This window comes from Amblyomma americanum, chromosome 1 (assembly GCF_052857255.1).
Source record: "Amblyomma americanum isolate KBUSLIRL-KWMA chromosome 1, ASM5285725v1, whole genome shotgun sequence".
Lineage (NCBI taxonomy): Eukaryota > Metazoa > Arthropoda > Arachnida > Ixodida > Ixodidae > Amblyomma > Amblyomma americanum.
In genome coordinates, this window is record NC_135497.1 from 46,100,070 (window position 1) to 46,118,885 (window position 18,816).

The 18,816-nt window shown below is 46.9% G+C and overlaps 1 protein-coding gene across 1 annotated transcript in view; it reads right to left on the reverse strand.

The window, feature by feature from the left end:
* Positions 1-18,816, reverse strand: part of LOC144112730 (uncharacterized) — a 31,507-nt gene that overhangs the window by 6,803 nt on the left and 5,888 nt on the right. The window contains exons 8-11 of the mRNA XM_077645556.1: positions 16,964-17,113; positions 9,263-9,452; positions 8,476-8,608; positions 6,499-6,637 (exon numbers count right to left, since the gene is read on the reverse strand). Of these exons, the coding sequence (XP_077501682.1) occupies positions 6,499-6,637; positions 8,476-8,608; positions 9,263-9,452; positions 16,964-16,981 (480 nt within the window). The 5' untranslated portion in view covers positions 16,982-17,113. The remainder of the gene's footprint in view (positions 1-6,498; positions 6,638-8,475; positions 8,609-9,262; positions 9,453-16,963; positions 17,114-18,816) is intronic.

Below are 18,816 nucleotides of genomic sequence, written 5' to 3' on the forward strand. Positions count from 1 at the left end.
TTACCCTTAAAGACCAGTGGTTATCTTGCCTTCGCATTACATACATACACAATCAATCCTACAGCATGTGCCAACCTTTTGTACAGGATGGGAAAGAATCTATGGTCGATGATAAAAAAGTATCAACAGCGCATTCACATCAGTCAATTCTTCAGGGAAGGGCAAGAGGAAAAGCAGAAAAACAGCAGCTCAGCATGCGTGCACATCACAATTCCAACAACAGTGCTCGGAACTTTGCTTTGGACTGGCATTCAACAATACATTGAGGCAGCTTACAACATTCATGTGGAAAGAAAAACAATTTGAACACATTAGTACCGCATTTTATCTCATGTATTTTGCAGTCGTGGTTGTGCCTTCTGGATACAAAATGAGGTGGCAGCGAACAAGTTTCGGGGTTAATAGTAGTTTCCTTGAAATAAATGTGGTAAAGGAATGCTAACCTTATTCGTAAACGGCACTCCTCCAGAGAGTCCCAGTTCAGGTCCTGCTTGATACTGTTATTTCGAATAATTAAAAGTATATCTGTTGCTGACAAACCACGCCGCACGATTCGGAACGCGTTCCAGCATATCACAATAGGTTCTGACTAGAGGATCCCACACTGCACTGGCATACTCCATAATTGGTCAGATGGTAGTGAAGTATAAAAGTTCCTTAACCTTCTGAGGAGCGTCCCAAAAATTCTTTTCCAAAAAATTTAGCAATCTTGATGCCTCTGCCAAAATATATTGTCTGCTTTCTTTATCATTATTCTCGTTTTAGCACCGTACTCTCCAAAGCAATACTGCTAGATATTGTACTATCAACATTTTTGTGTGGCATGCAAATGGCTTGTACCATGATGAATATGTGTAAATATAGCCTAGCCAATTTTCCATACCACAACTACAGCTGCAGCCAGATATCATTTTGTGGAGCAGCACAATGGCCTTCAATTTTACTGTGGTGAAGCATGCAGCATTTTGTTTCAAACATGAGCGTGAAGGGAAGACTTCATGTTTCATGAAAAGAAAGGAATGACACGCATACTGGAGTTTGCAAGAATGCCCTGTGGACATTACAAAACACTGCCACCCTTGCTTTATCTTTGCCAGCTAACAAACTCATTTGAGCACAGTGTACTAAGCCAAACTTGAGTACATGAATGTCTCACTATATTAGGCATATCTAATTGCAGTGAAGATTTGTAGCATATTCCATTGAGTCAGTGCATCACAGCAAAGGTTATGAAAACAAATGCAAGTTTATGAGCTTCACAAGCACATGAGCTTGCCCAATCTATTTATGCATGTAACTGAGAAATTTGCCTTGAAAAGATGTTTACTGCTGCAGGTCACAGCACTTCTATGCCAGGTAGCCCATTACAAAGGAAGTCAGCATAGATAGCGTAATAAGTAATGTAAGTATGGTTGAATATAAAACTGACTATCCTTGAATATAGAACTTACTATCCAGACCATAGCTCTTGGATCTAAGCTTCACATCTTTCTGCATAATACAACTAACAAAGCAATAGAGCAAGAGAGTTTTTCGAATGAAATGAAAAACAATATTTCACTGGCATTCAAAACCACTGACCTGCTACTCAGCAAGGAGGGAATAAGAGAGGCAAAGATGAAGGAGTAGAGGTGCAGGAAATTGTTAATGTTTAGAAAATAATAATAAACTTAAGGAAATTTTAAGAAATTATGTAGCCACTAATTTTGCTTGGTTTTATGAGGTTTAAAAACACAAAGCAGTGCAGGCTGTTAGATATTAGAGAAATGGATAAATCTTTAAGTGTGCTAACATCACAGAGTTCCTGCACCTCTAGCATTTCGTCTCCATTAAAATGCAACCACTGCAGCTGGAATTGAACCTGCATCTTTCTGGTCAGCAGCTGAGTACCATAACCGCGGCTCCCATTTGGGGTGACATGCTTAGTTTTGTTTATTTGGGTTTAACATCCCAAAGCGACTCAGGCTATGAGGGATGTTGTAGTGAAGGGGTGACATGCAACAAAGTGGTGACTAACAGACTTTACAAAGTTCACTACAGAGAGAGTGAGCATTGATGAGGTATTAGAGTTTGCCTAGTCTACGAATGCCATATATTTGTGCAGATAATTCATTACAAGTACATGCGGCCTACGACAGGCTATGGCACCTAAAGCACAAAGCAATATGTCCATAAAATGAAGGCAAGAGCAGAGTTTCTTGCTGCCAGCAACCACTCCATAACCCAAAAGGCCAGTCAGCTTTTAAAAATGCATGTCCTACCTAAGCCTATTCAAGATTTCAGCTCTGATTTTGATTTGCATTTATTGCCAACTCACACAGCTCTCTCCTCCATATCTTAGCATTAACCCTGTTTTTCTTTCAGTGGTTGACTGCACTCCTCGCAATTTTAAACTTCTTAGTGTACCACTTTTTGCCCGAAAGATTTGTAGAAGGAATGCAGTTTAAAATTCTTTTTGAGCATACTGCAAGGCACTGTTCATAACTTCTGTGTGCATGCCAAAGGCCTTAAACCCCAATCTACTCGCACCCACTTCTCTCAAATGCTCTGCATTTGCGCACGACCTGGCTGAGACATGTGAATGACCTGGCCTAGATGTACTGTTACCACTTCCACTACCTCACTCCCTATCGTAAAATGTTCTCTTTCCAGATTGTTTAGTATTTTAGCTCTCTTCATTTGCACTGAATACTGTCCTCAATTATGAACTACAATTCCTCATCACTGATACTACATCAATGCATTAAGACTAAAATATGTTCAGTTCTTACAAGGCAACATTTACAAAATGAATTATCAATCTTGGGGGCCAACTTGGGCTTTTTGTCACAAAAGTTTGACTAGGAGTAACTTTGGTTGAAATTCTTCTAGCACAATAATCCTTGTCTTGTTGCACTCTATGGTCCTTCTAGATCACTCTGGCAGGTCTATTCTCATCATGCCACAGAGTGTTTAGTAATTAGCCCACCTCCAAATGAGCAACATGAATTAGGTGAAATTTTGAAAACTATTTCATCTACAACAAAACTAATCAGATATTTGAAATTACCATGCAAAAATATACAAATGGTGCAAGTTTCAACCAGATCCACCCATAAATAAGGAAAAAAGTTCTAAGAGGTGTGTCCCCCCTTAAGTAGACTTGTTCTTTCTCTATTTTGGCGGTTCGAATATTCATATCCTGTAGAAACCCACACATATCACTTAGCTGCCTCTGCTGTGCATCGTCGTCATCTCCTGCATCGTGGGAACCGGTATTGCATAGTGCTCCTGGGTTTTCTTCCACATCACCGGACAGCAGAAGCAGCTCTTTAACAACAACGCACTCACATAACAAAGACAAAAGTATTCCCGGGCGTGGGAGCAGCAACAAGCAGGCACTGTCCGATTTACTTGCGTAAAGACAAGAGTCATGACTGACCTGGGCAAAGAAACGGACAAAATTGAAGAGCCACATCACGTAGCCGCACCACTGAACAGTTCCGGGACACGCCAGCAGTTCTTATCGACGACGAGTGTTGATGACATAGTCGATCCGGATGCCTTGATCCACGAGGAAGCGGTCCAGCAGGGTTGCCAGTGGTGATCAAAGTCTTCACCGTGAAAGCTGACGAAACTTGTTGGCGAGTCGTTGCATTCCCGTGCTTCCAAAGTATACAAGGCGCCAAGCTGGAGACATGAAGTAACCTCGGCAAAGAAACGGACTAAATTGAAGAGCCGCATCACGTAGCTGCTCCCACGCCCACTGAGGGTGGCAGGGTGGCAGTCAGTCATGCACCTATGAAGCAAACAGTGAAAGGAGGCAGGTGCTTCTGGCAAGAAGAATGTGATGCACCCTGCCCCAATGCGGGGTCACTGTCACTTGTGATGTAGCAGTGCCATACTCTACTTGAACACAGGGACCCCGTGATCAGTACCTTGCGCACTTCAATTCAATTTTATTTACTTTGGAACATACACATTTACAAAAGTGGGCAACAAAAGCATCTGGACCCTTAGCCAGTTGCTAGTCTGGGCCCATGCAATAAGTGCACAAAATAGCATACCTGGGCACTAGTAACAAATAATTGTAAACCTTACATGTTAGATCAGCAAGCCTGTTCCCATTTATATATTCACTCTCCTTTTTGTGTCTTCAGGCAGTAAGCACTCATCAAGAAAAAAATATGTTTGTTCATATGCTCCATAAGCATATCATGTTGAAGTCCACTCTCCAATGTCATGGGAATGCAAGGAAGATGATGAAGACCATGCAGCCAAGCCACATTTCATCACCATCGCTGGTCGCCTCCGCACGAGACTCAAGCTTAGGCTGCTGGCATTCGTCGGTGGTTCCTGCCTACACTGCCTTAACTGCTTTGTGCGCTAGTCCCTTCTCCCCCGTCAATAAGTCCCCTCTTCAGAAGTTACATCACGTCAAAAAAAAAGTCCATTTAGCGGGAGTAGCCATCTTGACAACAAACAATACAGATGTACACAAACACACAGAGTTGCTCAATGACAATCTCACTGTGTCAGTACCATACATATGCTACACCCACTTCAGGCATGCTCAAAACAGACCAAAGTATCCACTAATGATTTTCTTATACTGAACATTAAACTCTTTTTCCACCAGGTTAATAAACTGCCAAGTAAAGGTAGACAATGCTGCTTTCTGAATAGTTCCTGAACTGCATTTGCCATTAAACCCAATTCACGCACCACATTTCTAAGTATTTGAAGCTTCAATACATTTCAAAATTAAAAATATCTCTGTTCATCCCACCTTGTAGCCAAATGCTGCGGCATTTAAAGCATCTCGCAGCTGTCACGTCTATTAAAAGAGTATCGACAACGCATTTTGGTGGCATGTTGTCTTCTTCGCAGTGATGTGTAGGACATTACTATAGATGGCTCACCACGTGGTATCTCCGTTCCGCAGCTAAATAATTTATAATATAATTTTCCTCCCATGCTCTCTTGGTTTGAGTTTCGGCAGCTCTGTGATGTCAGTTTTGCATGCGTAAGGCATAAAAAAAATGCAATATAACTGCTGCTGCTTCATGCGTTGTCATTCCAGCTCTTGAGGTGGACTGGCTTTAACGTATTGAATTAAAATGATGAAGCAGTCAATACTTCGCATTTTTTGTGATGCCTTGTGTGAACTGAAACTGCAAGTTGGCATCATTCGGCCACTGAAAGTGAAACTAAAACAGCATGAGAGAGAAATGAGATTATAAATTATTCAGCAGTTGTAGGTGAATGTCATGTGGTACTCCACGTATACTAATGCCTGGCACATCATTAGAAAGAAGAAAACACACATCCAAAAGTTAGCTGTCTATACAGCTTTAATTCACTAAATTAACCAACACAAGGAGGCAAGTCATTTGTTCTGACCACCAAAATGAACCAAAGGCAACCTGCACCCACATCTTGTAAGCAGCAACCAATGCCACTATCAGTGGTGGTGCGAATGGCGAAAGCTTTTACAGCGAGCTTTGTAGCAGAAAAAATGTCAATACAAAGCAGCTTCCCAGTGTTTTGCAACAACCTAAAGCTGAGAAATAAAATAAAAATGCTAAATTATACCCTTAAATGTGAAGTTATCTATTCACCACAAGCACAGATACCAGAGTGCCTCACTTCTGCTGAAGTATACTGTGTAATGTCAGCACCAGCTAAGGAATCTCCAGGTAGTCAAAATTTATCCGGAGTTCTACACTGCAGTGCTTCTCAGTGCTCGGGTGGAGCTTCAGGACATTGCCTAATCTCACCAGGCCAGAAATACGCAAAACAGGCAGCTCAGGCACACAGATAAAAATTGACAAAAAAATCTGATACCGATACGACTTTGCCTGCACATTCTAAAAGTTCAAACACTGCAACACTTCCAAGTGGCATTTACTGCAACTTGCTGCATACAATTGATTTGTACAGTTAAACTGCAAAAGGGGGCATGCCATTTGCTTTTACTGGCGATATGAATGGAAGGCAACTGACACCTATGTCTTGTAAACTACTATCTGAACCTTTATCTCAACGCAACCAATGAAACTACTTTTGAGACAAGGAAGTAATGCAATGAGCAACTCAACCAATCTCAAAAGAATGCTGTCAAAGCAAAGCTCTCTTACTTTCCATTCCGAAACACTTTGCTACACAAAAGACATTACATCAGCCTTAACGCACGTGGCACAACCAAAAGCCCTCGAAGCAAAATAGGTAAAAAAAACCAACACTGCAGTGATGGCCTTGACCATCTGCTTAGTACGGAGGAGGTGCAGGGTTCGATACCCAGTGCCACTACCCATCAGTTTTCTAGCAGAGACAAGTTTCTCCTTGGCCTGGTGCTCAGCTTTCTCTGGGGTGAAATCTTAGGGAAAAAAAAACCTAGTCTTTGACTCCCACATCGTGCAGACCAAAAACATGACAGCCACTGTGCACCTTTGTCGCAGTGGCTTTCTGCCACCGAAATCAAAGCCCCCCCGTCGTCATCATCAATAGTCCACACACCTTGGAGTCAACGTGCGTCACCAGTTGGAGTATGCCATTCTGCATCGCCACAGGAACCTGAGGGTGGTTCAAAAGCACCAGGAGTGTATTCTGCTTCTTCAGGCCATGACTCCATGTGACTATCAGCTCCAGCAGCTCCCTGCATGCAGGCACGACACAGAGCAAGGCTATTCAGACACTTCATCAACCGCTACTGTTCATAAATGATGGCCAATTTTTCAAGCAGCTCCAGTCGGGGACTGCGGAACACTGTGCTGTCCTGGCACTAATCAACGCCTTGCTCGTTTGACATATATACTTGTGTAAGGGCTGTGTTAGTGCAAGGGCTGCAACCACGGCTTGGCAGCCAATAATTTAGAAAGAAATAAAGTCAGCCAAAAGAATTTCACTTCACACATGTGTCATTTAAACACATGGTGCATTCCACCCAGAGCCAACAGATGGTGAAACCTGCCTACGACACTCTGTACAACCAGTGTGATCATGCTGATGACGTGTTGTTTCGTCAGACTGCCTCACTTTCTACTTGTGAGCAGGGTGTTACACCAAAAAAGGCAGAACGTTATTGGTATTATCTCCAACAGCACAAAAGTCGGAACAGGGTGCTCCCATGCTAGTGCCGTACTTCCCTGCACTGCCCGCCTGGCTCAGACGCTAGCGGTTGGGCATGCTTCGCATAGAAGTCGCAGCAAAGATGCTTTGAAACTAGTCGCCGTTTATCATAAAAGGCATAACCATGCTACCAGTTAAGCACAACACAATACTCTGACATTAAAATGAAGGTACCACTGACGTTTTTCATGCCTTTGCCAGTAAAGCGATCAGAAAAGCAACCCAGGTAAGGCCAGCTCCCACCAATGGCTTCAGATCGCACAAGCTAAGCATTGTATCGAACCTTTGGCCAAACCATCATTACTCTCAGTAAGGTGCTATGGCCCAACAGTTGTATGCACATACCTCTGCCAAAGAAGGGAAGGAAACTTTGGCCAAAAAAGTGGCCTACCAGCATCTTATTTTAGGTGGCTCGTGCTGGCTATCAAGTAATATAGCATGTCACTGTGCACTGTACCGTCCATACCTTTAATTAATGCATTATGTACTTAAAAGTTTCATCACAGAAGTGCTAATACGTCATAAAAAAACGTGCCACCCCATAAACAGGGCACGGGTTCCATGTAATGGCTGCACACCGTCAAAATCGCAAAGATAAAGAGCAGTCCTTACACGAATGCCCACGGTACTTTTTACCTTTTTTAGTTTCTTTTCGTTCTGGCACCTTCTTTGAATTTCAGTTTGATCATACTTCAGCACAATGCACCTGCAGGGACCCTAAAGACAAGCATTGTAACAAGCTACTGTATAAGAAACTTGTGTAAGGGCCGCACTTTTTATTTAAATTTGGGAGTGAATTTTGTAGATGCGGCTCATACACGAATTAAAAAAAAAAGTACAGCCACATTTTTTTTCTCAATTATATAGTTCAGAACAGAGGGTGTGGTCCATACATGGGTGCAGCCCTTACATGAGATTATAAGGTATATATTTGTGGATCATCATTCTAAGAAATTTGTCACTCTACATAGGAACAATCGTCCACAGACCAGAAAAAAAAATTCACATCAAAGGCAAGTGCCAAATTAGGAAAAAAAACAACAAATGCTACTTCACGAAAATGTGCTGGTTAAACCGTCCCTTCCAATAAAAACATTTCCCCAACTTCATCAATTTAACTCAACTTGGGGTAGGCATGATGCTTACGTAGCATTGCTCCTCATAAAAATAAAATGAAAAGAACACATTGTGAAGGCAATGTCCCTTTACTAGCTGCAATTTAATGTAAAAAATTCTACCAAATTCTTGTCGCGTAATGGAGCAAGCAACCAATTACTTGCTTGGGGTGGCGAGCACCACCCCTGACCTCCCCTTGTTGTCATCACTGAACCTGAAACACCAGCATTCGGGTTAGCAAGCACGTACTCCGTGTCAGCGGCCACTTCTGCAGCATGCTGGTCGATCTCCTTGAAAAGAAGATGGGGCCTGCTGCACCCCTTGTGAGACGAGTTCAATGCCGCCTGTGCCAGGCTGACAGCCAGCTCTCGGATGCCTTGTACTGGCGACAGTAGTGACAGCACGATGGCACTGCACATGCGGACAAAAAAACAGAGTTGTAACTCTCGCTAGTGGTGCTCGTAGTCTACTATATTCGGCTGCCATTCTGTGCTAGATAAGGTCACATGGTGTGGGAACGCAGGATGGCATCAAACATTTTTAGCTTCAAAAATCGAAAAAAAGAGTAAATAAATGAAGAAGAAGCAATAGTGACCTACACACGCAGAGAATAAGCCTCTGCATTCTGTGTTCTCCATACCTATCCACAATTCTTGATTATATTTTATTTCAGCAGAGTTGACTACCAATGTCTTCCTTTTTTGCAGAATATTTCTGCCAGACTTCTTGTGCACCATACAATGCACTGCTTCTGACACCCTCACTATGTAACTTCTTGCAAAAATACCGATCAATGACTTTCGCTGTTTGGCCCTGCGCATCACGGGAGTTAAAAGGTGTGCACTGCAACCAGCCACCACTTTTTCATTTCTCTGTAAACATTTTACTGTGCACAACATTCTTTTTTTCAGTCACAAACCACCTAGATTACAAGAAGCTCCTCCAACCACCGAGTGTATCCCTTAAACACTCCCATGATTCCCGTCCCAAACATGCTTCCTTTATTTTTCTTTGCTGTACAGGCCACCATATCCACCAAGATTCTGTTCGACCAAGATCCACTTGATGTCCTCAACTGTCTGCAGCAGCTGGGCCGAAACAGCGACAGCCAGAGACTGAAGCTTCTCCTTTGCAAGGGAGAGTGACGCCCCCTGGCGACCGCTGCTGGCGACGGCACAACAGCTGGCATCCAGGTGCAACAGCCACAGGCCACCCAGGAAGTGCACCTGGGGAAAGCAGGAAATTGAAACAGAACAAAGGGCTTAGCCAGAAATGGCAGAGGAGTGCTAATATGTTCTCAGTTCAAGCAAACGGAAGTCAAATATAATGACAAACTAAATGACTCAGTTCAGCATTTAGAGATATATATATATCTGCTTTCAACTCAGAACAATCACGAATGCCAGCGTGGCCTTTAAGCAACATACCTGTTTCTTTGTTCAATTATTCATTTAAAGTAAACATTTACATATGTATTCTTTTTCTGTTTATTTATTTACCCTCAGGGACGTAGGGCATTACAGAGGAAAATGGAATACATCATAAGTACTCCACTTCCCTTATCAGAAGTCTGTTGGTGTAAACCTGTCAGTGCAAACCTGTGTCGAAGGATTGTGCTTTTCCTTTTTCCTTTCTTGGAGAAAACTTTCTAAGTGCAAAAAATAGGGGCACTGCAATTGTATGCAGAACCTACACACCATGAGTGGTGAGCCCAGTTGTGCTTACGGCACAAAATGCCCTACCCCCTTTGCAAAAAAAAAAAAGATAGGGGAGAAAGGCAAAGGCATCAGAATGACCTAATTGCATCATATTACAAGGAGCATTGCCAACACTGAAACAGCAAAATTCTCGGTTCAATGAACTACAGTCAACTCCTCTTGAAACAAACTCAGTTGGGATGAATTCTCAGATGAGGTGAACAATGTGTGATCAATTGGTTGGTTTCCCATAGGATCCAATGCAAAAGAAATCTGCATAAGACGAACTATTGTGCATGTCCTTCAGTTAAATAAAAAATAGTTTCACAGCAACTGTGAACCACAGCGATTCTGGTTTGGTTTATGGGGGTTTAACGTCCCAAAGTGACTCAGGCTATGAGAGACGCCGTAGCGAAGGGCTGCGGAAATTTCAACCACCTGGGGTTCTTTAACGCGCACTGACATCGCACAGCACACGGGCCTCTAGAATTTCGCCTCCATCGAAATTCGACCGCCGGGGCCGGGATCGAACCCGCGTCTTTCGGGCCAGCAGCCGAGCGCCATAACCACTCAGCCACTGCGGCGGACACACAGCGATTCTGCACAACAGTACTTACAGAATGTCCGCGCAAAACCTCCTAGGAGCGAAAAAAAAAATGTTTCCACGCCAAAAAACGCAACTCTACAAAGTAGCTTCTGTGCAGTACCTTCACTCCTGGCTGAGCACGGCGCAGGGATCTGATACGGCCAGAGCTCGGCATCGCACAAGCCACATGACGCAAGCTGCCCTCCAGCTGACTAAAAGGCGTGTAGGTACGAAGTGGAGCTGCTCATTGATTCAGGGCTGAAACAGTTGAGAGCTGAATTTTTCAACTGATACGGAGCCGCAACACACATTATCAAGGTGCTGAGGCGGCCAAATACTATCGGCATCACCGGGGCATTGCCTGAGCCAGACGGAAAGGCATGTCGTGCAGCTGCTCATAAAACTAGCTGTACAACTAGGGAAGGATTGAGATGTCAGACACATGTGCATGCCTAATCATGCAGTTGTGCTTTTGACTGCTCAGAGCTAGGGGGAAAGCAAAAACAACAAAGGACAAAATATCAGTCGCTGCGGAAGAGAGACAAAAAGATGCCGCAAAAATAAAACTAGACTGGTGCCGTTTTCAAGTACAATTATCAGAGCTTATTTCATGCCCTCACTCATCTGCTCACTTGATCCCACAATAAATGTTGCATGTGTAACGGGGGCTTAGGTTAATGCTGAGGCGGCGGCGACCGAGTATCTCATCTGTTCAGGTCAGCAGGCGCTCGGTCTGAGCGATGGCAGTGCGGCTACCTCTTCTTGTTGTTGTTGTTAGTTTATCAAAAGATGGCACATACCCAAACTGGGGGATCAGCCAAGAATCTTCTTCTTTTCCTCAGTAAATATAGGATGATGCCCTTCTTCTTCTTCACAATGGCCCCGGGGAGAAAAGGTGCCATCCTGGCGACTCAGGGTGGTGACAACACAACCGGGTCATAGTATGGCTTCAGTCGTTGGACATGCACACTCTCGCGACCACGTCGGCGAAGATCGGAAGATGGTGTGAGGGGCTCAATAAGGTAGTTCACGGAGGATGTGCGCTCCAGGACGTGGTAGGGGCCATGGTATTGTGAAAGAAGTTTCTTTGATAGGCCGGGATCAGTGGAAGGAATCCACAGCCAGACAAGTGAACCAGGTGGGAAATCCGGATCAAGCTGACCGTCGTCATGGCGGTGTTTCTGGCGCCCCTGAGTGTCTGCCGTGAGCGACCGTGCAATCTGGCGGCAGTCTTCAGCGTGCTGGGCAGCTTCAGAAATAGTTGTACACTCAGATGAGGGAGGGCGGTATGGAAGAACTGTGTCGACGCGAGCGGATGGATGTCGGCCGTAGAGCAGAAAAAATGGGGAGAAACCGGTAGTGGACTGAGTAGCAGTGTTGTAGGCGTACGTAATATAGAGTAGAACGAGGTCCCAGTTCGTGTGCTTGGCAGCAACGTACATCGCTAGCATATCGCTCAGAGTGTGATTAAATCGTTCAGTTAGACCGTTTGTTTGCGGATGGTAGGCTGTACAAGTCTGATGAATGATATTGCACTCGGCGAGTAGAGGTTTAACGATATCAGACAAGAATACGCATCCTCTGTCACTGAAGAGTTCATGAGGAGCACCGTGGCGAAGTATAAAGCGCTGCAAAATGAAGCACGCCACTTCACAAGCTGTAGCAGCTGGGAGCGCGGCGGTTACTGCATACGGGTCAGGTGGTCAATGGCAACAATGACCCAGCGGTTGCCAGCAGCGGTGTATGGCAGAGGGCCGTATATATAGATGCCAACACAGTCGAAGGGGCGAGGAGGACACTGCAGTGGCTGCAACTGTCCAGCAGAGTGATGAGGCAGTTGCTTACAGCGTAAGGCCATAGAGATAAGGTCAAAACTTTCCAAGGGCCCAAACAATGGCCAAGCTCTCTTTTTCCGTCACGGAGTAGATGGATTCAGATTTCGTGAGGGTGTGGCTGGCATAAGCAACCACATATTCCTCAAATCCAGACTTGCGTTGGGCGAGCACAGCCCCGAGGCCAATGCCATTGGCATCCGTGTGTACTTCACTTGGGGCTTGCAGGTCGAAGTGACGCAAGATAGGTGGTGCCGTGAGGAGACTGCGCAAGATGTTGTAGGCATCGTCGCAGGCAGGCGACCAACTCGAACAATGCACAATGCAGCCGAGAAGCTCAGTTAAAGGGGCAGCAATAGCCGCAAAGTTGCGAATAAAACGTTTAAAATAGGAACAGAGGCCTAGGAAGCTGCGCAGTTCCTTAATGCAAGTAGGTTTTGGAAACGCAGTCACAGCACGAAGTTTGGCGGTGTCGGGGCGGCCGCCCTCTTTTGACACAACGTGGCCTAAAATTGTCAGCTCAGGAGCAGCAAATCAACACTTTCTTAAGTTCAGTTCAAGGCCAGCGTCCGTAAGGAATGTTAAGACGTGCTTCAGCCGGGATAGATGAGTGGCAAAGTCGGGCGAAAATATCGTGATGTCATGGAGATAACACAGGCACGACTTCCATTTCAGGCCACGCAGAATGCTGTCCATCATGCGCTCAAAAGTAGCCGGAGCATTACAGTGGCCAAAAGGCATGACGGTAATTTCATACAGGCCATCAGGGGTGACGAATGCGGTTTTAGGGCGGTCGTCAGCTGCCATGGGGACCTGCCAGTACCCAGAGCATAAGTCGAGAGAAGAGAAGAGTTCCGCTCCTTGAAGGCAGTCCAGAGCATCATCAATGCGCGAAAGAGTTTCATGTGACCTTATTCAGGCGGCTGTAATCAACGCAAAAACGAATAGAGCCATCTTTCTTTTTCACGAGGACCACGGGAGAAGCCCAGGGACTGTGTGAAGCCTGGATCACGCCACTCTGAAGCATGGTGTCAACTTGGTCTTTAATAACTTGGCGCTCAGTGGCTGAGACACGATATGGGCACTGACGTAGAGGGGCGTGGTCACCGGTGTCGATATGGTGGGCGACAGTCGACATGCGGGTCGAAGCGGGTTGGTGTGAATCGAAGGAGGAACGAAATTGATGAAGCAGAGCGAGAAGTTGAGTTCGTTGAGGTGCAGGAAGAGAGGCGTCGATGGAGGGAAGGAAAACGTCTGGAGACGAAGTGTCGGGTGCAGGAACCGGCGGGCTGACGGCACTAACGTCAAGGGATGGGGAATTGTCATTTTCATCGCGGTAGAGAATGAAGTCAATGATTTGCATGGTACCCAGGCACTCACCGCGACGCACAGCGGAAGCATATGTAAACGGATTGGTCACGAACAACGCGCTAAGGCGAACTGACAGAGTGAGGACGGCATAAGGTATGGAGCGGTACTTGCGGCACAGAAAGAGGGGCGATGGTGTAAAAAGTATGTTGCCGTCGCGAACAAGGTCAGAAGTGAGGGGCACAAGAACAGAAGAACAGGCAGGCAGTTCAGTGTCTTCAGCAACGACGGCTTTGGCAGGAGTAGCAGAAGGGCCACCGAGCGGCGTGGAACCGCTGAGCGCAAAGAACTCAAGTTCAGCACGAGCACAATCAATGACTGCGTTATGGCGGGACAGGAAGTCTCAACCCAAGATGATCTCAAGAGAGCAGGTTGGTAAAATGAATTCAATCACGTAGAGAATTTCCTGAATGACGACGCGAGCCGTACACGCCGCTAACGGCGCAATAGCCTGCGCGCTTGCGGTGCGCAGCGAGAATCCAGAAAGTGGGGTCGTCCCTTTTCGCAACGAGCGGCAAAAGGAGGCGGCCATGGCAGCCGGTGTCCACAAGCGCCAGAACAGAAACACCCTCTACGGAAACGGCGATCAGATTGGCGGGACATAACTGAGGCCCTGGACATTTCGCTGGTGGCGCAGTTCTCGCCTCAAGAACTGCGGCGTCTAGTTTTCCTCTTGCGAAAGATTCGGGTGCCGACACATGAGAGAAAGGGAGCGGCGACGAGGAGAAGGTGACCGCCGGGTGGAGAAGGTGGTGCGATCACGGGAAAGCGGGCGACTCTGTGGCGTCTCGGCTGGCAGTGAGTAGTCACTGGGAGGAGGCCAGTAACCGGCAACTGGGGAGATCAGCGCACGACGACGGCAAAGCCGGGCCACATGACCAGGCAGTCCGCAAGAGTAACAAATAGGCCGATTTATCAATAGTACGCCAGAGATTGCCAAATTGCCGAAGCGGTCGCAAAAAAGGCGTCGGAGCGTGAGGAACTTGAGGCACAGACGCTTGAGGTGGAGCGTAGGTTGGGCGGTAGTTAGGCGGCCGTGCGACGGCGGCAGCGTAGGTCAGGGGTGCAGCGACAGGTGCGGGCGGCTGTGCTGGTGCGGGCGGAGGGGCCGGTGGAAGGGCCTCAGGCACTTGTTCGCTGATGGCAGTGGGAAGGTCGGGCGCCAGGAATGGAGATTGCACGGAAGGGGATGGCAGAAGCAACAGCTGACCTGCAACTTCCTCACGCACAAAATCTTTGATGTGCGCCAACAGTTGCGAGCGGTCAGGTGCAGCCGACAGGCCGGCAAGCGACTCGACAGCCGCTGCTGCGTGCTGGCGAGTGATGAGCCTCTGCTTGCGCAGCTCGTCGTAGCTCTGGCAGAGACTGACGACTTCGGCAGCGGTGCGGAGATCTCGCGACAGCAGCATCTGAAAGTCATCATCCTCGATGATTTTCAGAATATGCTTGATCTTGTCCGCCTCGGACATCTGGGGGTTGACACGCGAGCATAGGTTGACCACGTCTTCAATGTAGCTGGTGAACGTCTCACCCGACTGCTGAGAGCGCTCGCGCAAGCGGTGTTCGGCGCGTAGCTTGCGCACAGCAGGACCTCCGAACACTTCGGTGAGGTTCGCCTTAAAAGCAGTCCACGTGGAGAAGTCTGCTTCGTGGTTTCGAAACCACAGGTTGGCAACGCCAGTCAAATAAAAGATGACATTGTTCAACTTGGTGGTATCGTCCCAATTGTTATATGTGCTCAACCGCTCGTATGATGTGAGCCAGTCTTCAGCGTCACGATTGTCAGTACCGCTGAAGAGTGCCGGGACCCGCTGCTGGAGGGAGCCGGAACAGAGGCCTAGTGAGCCAACCTGCACGGCTTGGTGGTGGGCGGCTTCAGGCATAGCGGGCATAGCGGGGGTCGGTAGCGTGAGGTTGCACAGGTCCAGGGTGGTACGAGGATGCTAAACCGAACCTCCACCGAATGTAACGGGGGCTTAGGTTAATGCTGAGGCGGCGGCGAAACCACGGCGGTGACCGAGTCTCTGGTCTATTCAGGTCAGCAGGCAGTCGGTCTGAGCGATGGCAGTGCGGCCACCTCTTCTTTTCCTCAGTAAATATAGGATGCCCTTCTTCTTCACACATGAATGAATTTTTATGGCGCAAGGGCAGCTGTGGCCGAGTGCCATGAAACAAGGTTTTATTTTTCTTTTACTCACGGTGGGGTCAAAGACCCATTTCCCAAGCATTTCACCCTAAAGAAGCTGAGCACCAGACCAGCAGAAAACTTGTACTCCTTTTATCTCCGGTGGGTACCCGGCAGCCCTGGGAAACCACAATAAATGTTCCATTTGCAATTGCCCTCTCATTGCATGGCCACTTTATTCAATCTTTCATATAACATATATTTGGATACACTTAGCATTCTCACATATGCCTTTTATAGTGGCACATCTGCTAAAACAAACTTCTTATAGGACCCCAGACTATAGTCAGATGACGAAACAGTAAAATTCTGCTTTCAGGTAAAGGCCGAAATCTGCCAAAATGGTGGAAAAAAATGTGGTCCTTACCCACATATATACAATACTTCCAACACCCTCTCAGGATACTGTACAATATAATGCAACAAATTTTCCCACAAATGAACGAGTTCTGAAATGCGGGTTCTGCTTCAAAGAAGCATTCGCAAAACGAAACTAACTTGAAAGCTTATTCTGCAATACAACTGTTAACCAATTCTTCAGACTTTAAGATTGGAATGCATTTGATTTTTCTGACTTCTCTGTACCTCTGTGAGACATTGCAGTAAATTGTGACTGAAATTTCACATGCGCCACAATTTGCTGCTCGACTTTTCGGAACGCCTTCATGCTCCCCTGCACGTCGCCCCAGCAATCATGAAGGCGAATTTTGAATCCTACTTGAACTACAAAACTTAAAGAATTTGTTTAAATCAAACTCGTTAACATCGGTTTAGTTGACCAGACTAACATGTTTCCTATGGGATGACACACAGCTCACTAACTGCACATTGTGCGCTTTTTTTTATTCTGCAACGCCTCCATTCTTTCATTTGTGCGAAGTGCCACACGTGACCCTGTATTAAGCTTTGTGCACCCACAGTTCCCAAAACTGGCTAAAGCAGCCTCTGAAACCCTAAGTAATTGGACACTTGCATTTCATCTCATGAGTGTGTTTCTATGTAAAATGAGGACACATACACACAAGCATGCACGCACGCACACGTGCAAGGAAGAAGGCTAGGAATGCACCTTGAACAACTTCTGCATCAGCTGCCGAAATTGATCGGCTGCTGCCCTTGCTGACCGAGTGCTCCACAACTGTACCAAATATGTTGGCAAGAAGGTCCAAAGTAGCGCAGATGGCGTCGTCTTGTTGCCTTAGAATCCACATGGGGCTTTCTGCAAGGTTTCAAATAAAAATGGTGCAGCACACGTCATACACAAAACTTAACAGTAACAAACAAACACTCGTGCATTAAAGCAGAGGCAGCAGCTGTGAAGCACTACGCTTGTTTTCGATCACTTCCCAAAGTGACTCAGACAATAAAGGACACCGTAATAGAGGGCTTCAGATAATTTTGACCATCTGCGGTTCTTTAATGTGCACTGGCATCCCACGGTACTAGGCCCTCAAGCATTCTGCCTCCATCGAAATGCAACAGCGGCAGCTGGGATCGAACCCACACCTTTTGGATCAGCAGCTGAGCACCACAACCACTGAGCCACTGTGGCAACTTTAATGACAACAAAGGATGGCTTATGTCATTAGTGAATTATTGACAGTTCTGTCTAGAAAGCAGGAGGCAAGTAGCTGTTAGTGGCATCAGAACTGTAAACCTAAGCGGTCAAGTCAAGTCCCATGGGTAGCATTTCAGCGCATCTTGTAAATCATCTGTGCTATGCAGTCGAGACCGCTTATAACAAACATGAGCATCACACGGCGTCCGCTAGTTATATCCCGAAGTGCATAGTAAGTGGACCAGAGCTTTAAAGACAGCTGCTTGTCAAACAAAAAAATTTTTCTTTGCGGAAAAGTCCGCGATGATCGTCTCTTTTTGCAGCGCAGATCCGATGATTGAGGTTTCCAGATTATTTTAAGCAGAAGCGTGCTATCGCCGAGGCCCTTGGCATAGACGAGTTGTCTGAGGCTATCTATGTAGCTCATTGCTACAAGCGCGCTTATGGGTGCTGGCTCCGAAGCTTCATCCTCATCTGATTCCTCTGCGTCACTCTCGTCCCGCACTTCAGAAACGATGCCCTCGTTTGTGCACTGTTCCGTGGTGTTGGCGTCATCAACAGAAATAAAATCATTCCAACCAATGTCATGACCCCCATGTCGGAGTTGGTGACACGCCGCCACATATTGCCGCTGGGCTGGTCATCTGCCGAAGAATCAGGCTCGGCATCAGACACTGTGTCGACGAAGCCACCCTTGCGGAAGCAGTTTTGCTAGCCAGTGGCCGTCACCACCGCACAGGCCGCTTTCATAATCTCTACCGCTGAACACAATGGAAGTGGGCTCGGTGTTCCCGTCCGCCATCCCGAATTACAACCAGGGCCCAAGATTTGAACTAAGCCAACGAAACGTCCGCACCGCAACAAGAGTGACAAAAGCGCGTGATGGGGTGGGCGTGCAGCATGCACAGGTGGCAATCAAGCCAATCAAGCTGATACACATGCACAGCGCCATCGGAGAGACCAATGAGGGGCGTCCGTGAGTGTCAGTGCAGCCACCTCTTGGCTCCCACGGAAAGCCAGCTTCACAGTGCGTGGCCTCCGCGATCGATACTGGCGGCGGCGTGGTTGGTCGCAGAGGCCACGCGTGGATTTGGAAGAGGGTGAGGATAAAGGAGTGGAGTTGCGAGGAGGGGCGGGAGGGCGATCTTGGAAGTCGCGTCGGCAACGAAAGGGTAGCTCGCTCAAGTGCGGCACGAAACAGGGCGGGCAGTTCGCTCGTGATGAGGCTTACGAAAGCATACCGTACGCCGGGCGCACAAAGGGGTTGGAGGCAGGTTATCCTGCATCACAGCGCCGGGTTTACACCGTCCGTTCGCTGTAACCGATCAGCAGGGCTTAATTACGTTTGTTATACGTGTGATTTT